Source organism: Sorex fumeus, unplaced genomic scaffold (assembly GCF_029834395.1).
Source record: "Sorex fumeus unplaced genomic scaffold, SorFum_2.1 ptg000265l, whole genome shotgun sequence".
Classification (NCBI taxonomy): Eukaryota; Metazoa; Chordata; class Mammalia; order Eulipotyphla; family Soricidae; genus Sorex; species Sorex fumeus.
This window is the reverse complement of record NW_026606322.1, coordinates 8,142,833-8,154,862: the sequence shown is the minus strand read 5'-3', so window position 1 is coordinate 8,154,862 and position 12,030 is coordinate 8,142,833. Positions and strand designations below refer to the sequence as shown.

At 39.6% G+C, this 12,030-nt stretch overlaps 1 protein-coding gene across 1 annotated transcript in view; it reads left to right on the top strand.

Annotated features, from left to right (window-relative positions):
* Positions 1-11,639: 11,639 nt before the first annotated feature.
* Positions 11,640-12,030, top strand: part of GAP43 (growth associated protein 43) — a 101,382-nt gene continuing 100,991 nt past the window's right edge. The window contains exon 1 of the mRNA XM_056109464.1: positions 11,640-11,792. Within this exon, the coding sequence (XP_055965439.1) occupies positions 11,763-11,792 (30 nt within the window). The 5' untranslated portion in view covers positions 11,640-11,762. The remainder of the gene's footprint in view (positions 11,793-12,030) is intronic.

Here is a 12,030-nt window from a genome sequence, read left to right as displayed (position 1 = left end):
AGGCTATACTCAAATGCTATCAGCCTAATTTTAATATGTTCCACATTATATCATTAGGGTACTCCTCTCCCTGGAGCCAAATGCAGCCATGTCTGTCCGGAAGCCTTTGACAGATTCAGAAAGCCTCAGAATCTTTCTTACTATCCGATACAGTGTTACATGTGAACATTTCAATGTTTCCATAAAATGAACAATTTCAAACCGAGCTATCACCTCTGTCTCAATACCAGTTTCTTTTCTGGACCTCCTCACATCTAAGCTTTTATTCTCCAGATTGCCTAGCTTCGATCTCCAAATCACTTTTCTTTTTCTATTTTTATCTTCCCCAAGATATTCTTCTATGGGGTCAATGAACACATAAATAATAAAATATGTGATACTAGGAATGTACTAGGTTATAGGAATATACTAGGTACAATAATTGATGATGCTTTTTCTTCTACCTTTCCTCCCTTGTCTTTTTTTTTATTCTGAGTTCTCCCAAATGGCTCTCACTGGTTGTTCTCAGCTAACTGGATGAACAGTTAGATGATATTTTGAGGACCCTTTGATGCCAGGAATTCTCTGGGCCATCCCAGCAGTGCTTGGTGGCCACCATGGCTGCAACAAGTAAATTTTGTGGGAATCAAGAGGTTTTGAACTGGGTTCAGACTTATGAAAGGCATGGGCCTTAATCCCTGTATTATTTCACTAGCCCTCTTTTCTTGTCTTATTGCTTTAGTATAACTCATCTTGCATTCCCTGAATCCTAGTACATACTTTTCTCAATTACATATTATAAAATTTTATCTGAGATTTTCATACTCCTAAACTTTCAGCCTTATAACAGATTCACTGTTGACTTGTATTGCCCAAAATGGCATATATCCAAGTTTTAACCTTCACTTCCTGTGATTATGACCTTTTTGGTAAAAAGTCTTTACATGTGTAATTACATTTAAGCAATTCAAGATAAAACTGTCCTTGATTCAGATTCAGTGACAGGTATCCTTATTAGAAGAGAGGTAGGCTGTGTGAATATGGAGTCAGAGTGATTGGGGTGATAAACTTTAAATCAAGAAATACCAAGAATTGAACACAGTCACCAACTACCAGGAAGCAAACTATGGAACAAATTTTTCCACGGATTCTAACTATCAATGCTTTAAATTAAAAATTTCAGAAAAGTGAGAGAATAAACTTCTATTTTTTTCTAAGCTGAAAAATATGTGAAAATTTGTCACAGCCACCCCAGGACACTAATATACTCTTTGTTTTAGACCTTTATGATTCTTCCTAAACTAAGTGTTGCCAACCTTTCAATTACCATTTGTGCATTTTATTTTATGTAATGTGATTATTTTTCTTCTCTAAAATGCCTTATGCCTTTTCTACTTATTGATGTTCTAGTCATGAAATTAAAGGTCTACACTAGTCCTCAATGATGTCTTTCCTATTTATATTTTTGTATCAGCATTTGACATTGAATCATGTTTTTTAAAACCAATATTTGCCTTTAATGTGTGTATGTGTATCTGTAGAGCAGGATATTTGTTCAAATAGAAAAATATTAAATAACTTAATAAAGTCAGCAATTATTAATAGAATCAAGGACATCTTATTATAACATCTTATTATCTCTTTACTACTTTGGACAAACTGGCAGGCTACCGAATGTAGCCTGCCCACATGGCAGAGTCTGGCAAACTCCCCGTGGCATACCCAATATGCCAAATACCAATAACAATGATGGGTCTCATTCTCCTAAAGAGCCTTGAATATAATCTCAGGGCTAGGATGAAAGAGACGTTACTGGGGCCTGCTCGAGGCAATCGACAAATAACAGGATGGTCAGTCAGTGAAGGGAATGGAATCACGACCCCCAAAGGACATATGTTGCACCTTTAACCCCCAGATCCTAAAACTGTGATCGTGTTTGGAGAAAAAACATGTTTTTTTTTCCATTCCTTTTCAAAAAAATTTTGACCACAGCCAGTGGTGCTCAATACTTATTTCTGGTTCTGTGCTCAGGGATCACTCCTGGAAGTGTTCAGGGGACAATATGTAGTGCCAGGGTTTGAACCAGGGATGTCTGCTTGCAAGGCAAATACCATAACCCCAACATATCTCTCCAGCACCTGGAGATAGTACTTAAAAGTAACTAAAGTTATTATGGTTAAATGAAGCCACACTAAAAGAATCTGATAGATGTCTTTTAGGAAGAAAAAAATGTTGATTTACAGAGACACTAGTGTTGCACATGCACATAACAATCCTGTGGTAAGGTAGTAAGAGAATGGTTGCTTGATAGTAGGTGAAAGTTTGAAATTAATAGTTTGAAAACATTGGGCCTGGAAAGGGCCCTTGTCTTGAAAGCAGCCAACCCAAGTTTGACACCTAGCATCACATATGGTGCCTCAAGCACTGCCAGAAAATTTCTGAGTACAGAGCAAGAATGTACCCTCAGCACTGCCAGGTGTCGCCTTAAAACTAAAATTATACATATGCATATGAATATATATATATATATATATATATTAAAGTGAAGTTACAGAAAAGGAAAAGAAAAATCTGATATATTTCTACCGGAGTTTATGAAACTCTTTTATGAAGTACCAGTCATATTCCTAAAATGGCAGACTATTTGGCAGAAACCTAATAGAACCCATGACTTCTTAGTTTATTGGTAAAACACAATAATATGCTATTCAAAGAGAAGATTTATATTTAGAAAGACTCAACAAGATTGAAAAGATGCTAACAACAGTCATAAGAAAAAAAAACAGAAAGAAAATCCTGATAAATTGAATCAGGAATGAAATGGGAAAAATTGCATCAATAACCTCAGAAATACAGAAGATTATAAGAAAAAAACACCTTCCTATTAACCAGATGGGTTTACCAGTGTGTTCTTCAATATCTTTAAAGAGGAATAATGCACTTTCCTCATGTTCTCTCAAAAAATAGAGGAAGCAGGAACCATCCCAAATAGTTTCTATGAGACTAACATCATCTTGATACCAAAAGCTGATAGAGATATTACTAAGGTAAAGGTAAAGGTAAAGGCCCTGCTGTTGATCGTCGATTTGCTTGAGCGGGCCCAGTAACGTCTCCATTGGAGACTTTGTTGTTACTGTGTTTGGCATATCAAATACCCTCGGTAGCTTGCCGGGCTCTCCGAGAGGGGTGGAGGAATCGAACTCGGGTTGGCCATGTTGGCCGCTTGTAAGGCGAACGCCCTACCCGCTGTGCTATAGCTCCAGCCCGAGAGATATTACTAAAAAAGAAAATTTCAGGCAATTATCTCTGGTAAACATAGTCACAGATTTCCTCAGTGAAATTCTGGTACACCAATTCACTAGATATATTATACACCACAATCAAGTAGGATTTATCCCAAAGATGAAAAGGTGTTTCAATATTTGTACATCTGTATCACTGTCATCCCATTGTTCATCGATTTACTTGAGCGGGTACCAGTAAGGTCTCCATTCATCCCAGCCCTGACATTTTAGCAGCCTTTCCTTACTCATATTTCCCAACTTTGCCATATTAGAGGCTCTTTCAGGGTCAGGGGAATGAGAACCATTATTGTTACTGTTTTTGGCATATCAAATATGCCACAGGTAGCTTGCCAGGCTCTGCCGCTCAGGTGGGATACTCTCAGTAGCTTGCCAGGCTCTCCAAGAGGTCATCTAATATTCAGTACTGAAAGTCCAGACACCACCAACAGAAAAGAAAGACAAATTAAAGAAATTCATATTGGAAAAGAAATAGGAATATGGAGTCAAACTGTTCACAGATTATATAATAGTGTACATAGAAAAATCTCAAGGAGTACATTTTTTTAAAGTTCTGGAAATTATAAATGTATACAGTAGAATAGCAGCCTACAAAATCAATGCCGAGAACTCTGCAACAGTCTTATATGCAAACATTGATGCAGAAAAGAAAAAAATTGTTAAAGATACCTCATTTATAATCTTGTCAATAAAACTTGAGTATCCAGGAATAAATCTAACAAAGGAGGTGAAAGACCAGTTTGTAATTAAAAACTAAATTTTAATTCATTTCCGAAAGAAGTAAAAGAAGACAAAGGAGTTGGAAACAGTTTTTGTTCATGGATTGCAAGCATCTACGTTATTACAATGTCCATACACAAAGTGATTTGTAGCTACAAAATAATCTCATCAGGGTCCAGAGTAATAGTTCAGTAAATTAGGTGTTTGCATTGCATGTGATCTAGCTGGGCTTGATCCCTGGCATCGCATAGTTTCCCCAAGCACCACCAGGAGTAATTCCTGAGTGTAGAGTCAGGATTAACCCCTGAGCAATGCCTATTGTGACCCTCTGCCCCCCCACCAAAAAAAAAAGGAAAACAAAAAAAATTCCCACAAGATGAAGCTCAACAAAATTTTCATGTAATTATCTAAAGACATGAAACAAATATTAAAATATGTACCCCCTGAAAAGTTAAAACAATGCTTAGGATAAAGAGGTTCAGAGGAAATAGATTTTCAAACTTAAATTATTATTTAAAAGCTATAGAACTGAAAACTACAGGGTACTAGATGAAGAAAGACTCTCCGATCAATGGAACAGAATTTAGAGCCCAGATATTGAACATCCAATTCTGTGCATAGCCAATTTATGAGAAAGGAGCTACGTGTATGAAGAGGAACATGGAGAGCCTCTTCGCCAAATGGTGCTGGGAAAATTGGTTAGCTACATGCAGGAAAATGAATTATACCCCTTATCTCATGCTGCACATGAAGATCAATTCAAAATGGATTAAAGACCTTAATATCAAATCTACACCCAATAAACTCATCATGGAACACATAGACAGAATTCCTGAAGATCTTAATCTCAGAGGAAGAGTTTTCATTGATGCAACCCGTTGTCAAAGAAAACAAAAGCACAAGTAAACAAATGGAACTACACTAAACTAAAAATGTTTCTGTACTATGAAAAAAAATGAGTTCTAAAATAAAAAGCCATACCCCTAACTGGAAATAAAAACCTGCACACCATACATCAAACAAAGGGATAATATCCAAGATCTATAAAGCAATCTCAAGTCTCAACAAAAACAAAAAACAAACAGGCCCATCCAAAAATAATGGGAAAATAAGATGAACAGATATTTTCTCAAAGACAATATAAAAATGACCAAAAGACACATGGGCAAAAATGTTTATCATTATTGTAATGCCAATCAGAATGATGAGACACCCCCTTGTAACAGCAAGAATGATCTATATGACAAAGGCTGGAATAATGACTGCTATTTGAGATGTAGTAGGACAGGAATTGTTGCATGGAATAATGTCTCTGAAAAACCGTAAGGAATGGGGGAATGTTGCCTCCAGCAGGTCATTCTGTGAGGCGAATGCATCAACAGCCTGATGGCGCCTTCCGACTTTCAGATACCCCAAAATTGCTGCTGTGCCTTTGGCCAGACCCCAAAAATTTGGGGTAAAGTTTACCAAGAAAGTAAACTGCCAAAAGTTAGGTATGTGGGAGATACACCCACAAACTATCTTGGGCTCAGCTATATAATTGAAGGCATGGCCTCTCTGGTTCCTGATCTAACTGCTTAACGGCCATGATCCCAGAGACTAAGAAACAAATCTCGAAACCCAGCGGCTTTTGGCAGAAATGTGTCTGGTCGCTGTGGTAGGTTACCGGCGCTGGGCCAACCCAGGTGAGAACAGGTTTTGTGCCTTGGCCTGTTCCCCCTGGCGGCCCAGTGGCCGCCATCCTCCAGAGGCCACTGGACAATCAGGTTTGGGCCCGCAGTGATGAGACACACAGGGCCTCAAGGGATGAGAGTGGAACCGGCCCTTTCCTTTCACCCCAACGAGACCCCGAGTTGCCACCCACAAATGGTCTCTCTGGCTCCTGATCAAGCTGCTTGATAGCCATGATCACAAAAACTCAGAAACAAATCTCAAAACCCAGTGGCTTTTGGCAGAAATGCGTCCCCACCCCACAGTAGGTTATTGTCGCCGGGCCACCCCAGGGGGGAAGGGGTGCTGTCCCTCTGCCTGCTCCCCCTAGATGGCTCGGTGGCTGCCATCCTCCAGAGGCCACTGGACAGTCAGGTTTGGGCCCTCAGTGACGAGACACACGGGGCCTCATGGGATGGGGGTGGAGCCAGCTCATTATTCCCTGTCCCAATGAGACCCGGAGTTGCTGCCCATGGACGGTCTCTCTGGCTCCTGATCAAGCTGCTTAATGGCCATGATCCCAGAGACTCAGGGAACAAATCTCGGAATCCAGCAGGTTTTGGCAGAAATCTCTCCAGATTTAAGTGTTAAAATTTCAGAACTTCAAAATTGTGCGGCCACTTCTGCAGCCACGTGACATCATATGTTATTCTTAATCAGTAATAGAAAGCAAATTGTCTACTGTTGCCTTTTCAGCAGATCTGAGTGTTGGGGTAAAGTCCCAAATAATAATGGTGGGTCTGGTGTCAAAATATTGAATGTGATCAAAGTAAAGAGAGAGTAATGTGGAAATCATCTGCCCCACAGGTAGGGGGAGGGTGTGGGTTGGGGTGTACTGGGTTTTTTGGTGATGGAAAATGGGCACTGGTGAAGGTATAGGTATTTCAATGTATGACGGGGACTTAAACCCGAAAGCTTTGTAACTGCTCTCACGGTGATTCAATAAATAAAATTATAAAAAAAATTTTAATTTTTTTTATTCCACTTTGATTCCACTTTGATAAAGAGTGGAATTCCACTTTGATTCCACTGTTCTTCCTGCATTGACATATGCCTCAGAGACCTGGGCCCTACGCAAACAAGATGAGAACACTATTCAGGTTTCCCAAAGAAGAATAGAAAGAGCTATGCTTGGAATATCACGTTTCACTCAAATGAGAGAAAGAATCTGGAGTTCTGACATCCGTCGACGATCAAGAATCAGGGACGCTGTCTCATTTGCCAAGGTGTCGAAAATCAGATGGGCTGGTCACGTAATGAGATTTAAAGACGACCGCTGGACTAGAGCTGTTACCGACTGGATTCCACGGGATGTCAAAAGACCGCGTGGCCGCCCACCTACCAGATGGTCAGACTTCTTCGTCAAGATCATGAACGATCGGTTTGAGGCCCTTCATGTTCCCGGAGCGAACAGATGCCATTGGGCTACACTAGCACGCGACAGGGACAAATGGAGACGTTACTGGCGCCCGCTCGAGCAAATCGACGACTAACGGGAAGTTAAGTGATTAAGTGATTAAGTGATAAAAAAAATTTTTAAAAAGTAAGGTGGAGTTCATGCCCAATTCAATCAGCTAATCAGTGTCTGAATAAATACCAATACTCCTACATTAAAAAAAAATAAAGAAAAAAAACTGCCTGGAAACTTGTCAAAACATTGTAAATAGAACTTTCAAATGATCCCATATCCCACTTCTGAAAATCTATCCAATGAACAAAAAAATAACAATCCAAAAGATATGTACACCAATATTCAATACATCACTACTCAAATAGTGAAGCACTTGAAATAACGTAAGTGCCAACAGATGAGTGGATAAACAAATTGTGGGGGCTGGAGCCATAGTCCAGTCTGGAGGGCATTTCCCTTACACATGGCCAACCTGGGTTTGATCCCCGGCATCCCATATGGTCCCTTAAGCACCTCCAGGAGTGATTCCTGAGTGCAGAGCCAGGAGTGACCCCTGAGCATTACTGAGTGTGACCCAACTTCCCCCTCACCTCTCCCAAAAAAAAGGAAAAGAAAGAAATTTTGGTATATATACAGAATGATATACTATTCAGTGGTGAGAGATGATAAAAATTCAGAGTACTGCAATTTTATAAAATTGGAAGGCATCATGTTAAATGAAGTGAATCGGAAAGTTAAAGATAAGCAGTTTGTGATATTGCTATGAAGAGAAGGAAGGAAGGAAGGAAGGAAGGAAGGAAGGAAGGAAGGAAGGAAGGAAAAGAAAGGAAGGCAGGCTTCTGTTCTTATCACTCCACATTCACAATTAGAATGTCTCTGATGAAGCCATATATTGCCTATTACAGTTGTTTTCATTCCATGAATTACAATTAAAGTTTTCATAAATCAGAGGAAGAAGGACATAAACAGGATAACTGTGCTATATAGATAGATGAAAGAAAGGAACAGACAATATAGTACAATGTGAAACCCATGGTTTTCTGTCACAAAACTGATTGACAAATAGTGGAAGGAGGGTCAGAGACACAGGGACAGTGGAGGAGGATCACGTGCACTGTGGTAGTGGTACTGGGATGCAGTAATGCATACATCAATACCACAAGCTTGATCACTCCTCTAACATGTTACCTAAACCATAATGAGTATTTTTTTATTATTTCATTGACCTACAACAATAAGCAGTTTTAAGGTTTAGAATCATATTCCTAAATGTAAGCAACCATTTGCTACCATTGTCTGCCACCAAGGCTGCAGGTTCATTCCACCACTATATCCTTCCTCTCTATCTGCCTTTTCCCCCCCACTGGTCACCACCATAGTTTTCATAGAGTCTGGAAGTTAGTTTTGTTGTTTCTTGCCAGTTGATTTGCTTCAGTAATTTATATTCTGTACATGAGCAAAAAAAAAAAATCAGGTCATTGTCTTTCACTTTCTGACTTACTTAGTTTATATAATTACTCCAGTTTGGGATCATTTTGTCCCCGAGGCATGTTTTCATCCTTGTAGATGGGAGTCTCCCCAAACAGTGCTCAGAGGGACTAAGGGTCTCTCCCTTGTTGAACATATCCATGACGTAATGAGGATGTGAGTGTGTGTGTGTGTGTGTGTGTGTGTGTGTGTGTCCAGGGCGGGGGTTAGGAGATGGGCATTGAAGGGGAGAAGGAAGGATGTGGTGCTGGTTTAAACTAGTGTTCCAAAGCTGCTGAGAGTAGCTGGTGGTAATCCGCTCCCATCTTTTAAAATTTTAATGACAACTAATTTTCATTATTTATCCAGTTGTATGTTGTTGGGCATTTGGGTGGATTCTATGTTTTATGCTATTATGAATATGGGTTTGAAAATATTCTTTCAAATTCATGTTTTCAATTCTTTCTGATAAATGACTTGGAGTAGTAGCACTGGGTTATTAACTATTGCAACGTTTATTATTTTATGAAATTTCCATACCATTTCCTCCAACAGCTGTGCATCAATTTATATTCTCACTAGTAATAACTAAGGATTCCTATTTCTCCACATCTCCACCAACACTACTTTCTAGCTTGTTTTATATGTCATGGGCTGGCGCGATAGCACAGCAGATAGGGCATTTGCTTAGCATGCGGCTGACCCCGGCTCGATTCCTCTGTCCCTCCCCGAGAGCCCGGCAATTTACCAAGAGTATCCTGTCCGCACAGCAGAGCCTGGCAACCTCCCCGTGGCATATTCATTATGCCCAAACCAGTAACAACAAGTTTCACAATGGAGACGTTACAGGTGCTCACTTGATCAAATCCATGAACTATGGGAGGACAGTGCTACAGTGCTTTATATAAGCCATATTCACTGGGTTGAGGTGATATCTTATTCTGGCTTTGATTTACATTTCCCTAATAATAAATGAAGTTGAGGATTTTTTCCCCCACATATCTGCCATCCATCTTTCCTTCTTTGGAGAAGTAAACCATCCATGTCTTTTGTCCACTAATTTTTTATTGGATTTCTTATTCTTTATATTCTCCTATCATTACATTCATAGAATGCTGATTTTGAAAGTGTAATTTTGACTAGATTCATTATAATATATTTTTTTAAATTAAGCACAGAAACTTATTCTGCTCTTTTGGTTTTGTGACACAAAATATCAAGATTAAGATGCAAACTGAAGGGAGTAAAAGACCAACTTAAGCTCTTCAGGAAGACCTCTGGGGACCAGTTATAGGCATTATTCCCTAGGTATTCTGTCTCTCTGAGATAATCCAATCTGAGATGGGTACCCTGAATTTTCTTAAAATATATTAAGCACCAATTAAGCTCAATGAGCATGATAACATGTATGACAATAAGGTGCTTTGTTGACACCCAGTCTTAGCAGGGCAGTGTCGAGGGATGCTTATCATATTTAATAAACATCTGGGATGCTTATCACCACTAATAAATAACAAATAATTCTAAAAGTTCTTTCAGATATATAGTGAGAAATGTCATAAAAACTTTGGAAAAGTTCAGTCTAGCTACTAAATACTGAGAATGGTTTTGTTGTGCTTTCCATGCATTATATTATTTGATTCTCACCACCTTGTCAGCATTAATCCTATTGTACAGATTCAAAAATTAGATAAAAGTGGTTTAGAAACCGTCTCAAGATCACAGTACATTACATTTAAGGAATACCTTTTGTCCGTTTTGTTTGTTTTGTTATTGGGCCATTCCTGGCAGTACTGGAGTCTAATCCTGTCACTATGTTGCTACCAGTGGTGTTCGGGGATTATTTAGTGCCAGGAATCAAATCAGAGTCTCCTTCAAGCAAAGCCTGTGCTCAGCCTGTTCAACTGTCTCTCCAACTCTATCCTATTTGTTTTTCTTTCATGTTTTCCAACACTCAAATTTTGAAAAAGCACAGAAGGAATTGGGAAATTTGCTTCAAGGTACATCTTCTTATAATAGTTTAGTTTACTACTTGGCCAAACAGTAAAACATCCTTGTGGGCAACATTAATATTACACAGACATTTTGTTCAAACATGCTCAGTATTTTCAGCATATTCAAAAGAAACCCTAGTTATCAAATAGGTGTATATGTATTAAGGAGAAAACACTATATGGTTTGAGAATAAAAGCTAATTTCTAAATATTAGTAATTATTTCTTTAAATCAAGTACATAGAGTGTTTAAATAGTATATCTTCATGTGGCTTTTTCAAGGATACTGGATCATATAGGATCATATATGGAATATCTGTGTTTGTCTAGGCTGTATATATATTTATTTTAGTTACATAAATACTCATACTAGATAGATCGTTTGATATTTGCTTATTTTATTTTCAGAGAAGTTAACGGAATTATTTGCATTAAATTTAAATAGCAGGCATAACGTATATTGTAGAAAGCTGACTACCCATTAAGAATAGCCTTGCCTTGCTTTTGAGATAATGGGGAAAATAGGAGAATTAGTTTTAAAAAAGGGAAAAAAAAAAGCTCGCATTCCTCAAGCCCCTCTGCCCTAGAACAAATTCCATTCACTCTCTTGAACAGGCTGGAATATACTCCTCTGCCCCACCCCACCACCCTCTCAATGCGGTAGGAGAGTCGGTGGGTAATTGGGTCCAGATTGGAGATGTTTAAATATTCATGAGACTGGCAGGGGACTGGGAGGGGGTGAGTGTCTAGAATGGGGTGGGGGCTGGGGGAAGTGATTAGTCATTGAAAGCTAGAGCACAATTCTATGAGACCCAGAGACAGGGAAGAAAAAGACAGATAGAGGAGGGGGGTGGGGGGAGAGGAAAGGGGGCAGAGAAGAAGGAGAGGGAAAGAGGGACAGAAAGGGAAAAAGAGGTGAGCTCAGATCAGAGAGAGAGAGAGAGAGAGAGAGAGAGAGAGAGAGAGAGCATGTGCGATGAGCAATAGCTGTGGACCTTCCAGTTGCTGCTAACTGCCCTGGTGTGTGTGAGGGAGAGAGGGAGGGAGGGAGGGAGAGAGAGCGCGCGCTAGCGCGAGAGAGCGAGTGAGCAAGCGAGCAGAAAAGAGGTGGAGAGGGGGGGAATAAGGAAGAGAGGAGGAAAGGAGAGGAGGCAGGAAGAAGGCAAGGGACGTTACAACCATGCTGTGCTGTATGAGAAGAACCAAACAGGTAGAGCTAAAGCTTTTTACTTCTTACTGTCGGGAAATGACCGGAGTGAAAGATTTCTCTATGAAAGCAGAAAGAACATGTAACTGCTTCTGCTCTAGCGATGGTGCTCGCGGTTCTGTAGCATATGGGAACTGATGGTCGCATCCCAGCTTTTATTCCAGGCTGGCTTTCATGCTCCGGTTTTGGAATACTGATACGAATTAGGGACGAGGTTTGAAAAAATACTCCCGTTTGGCTA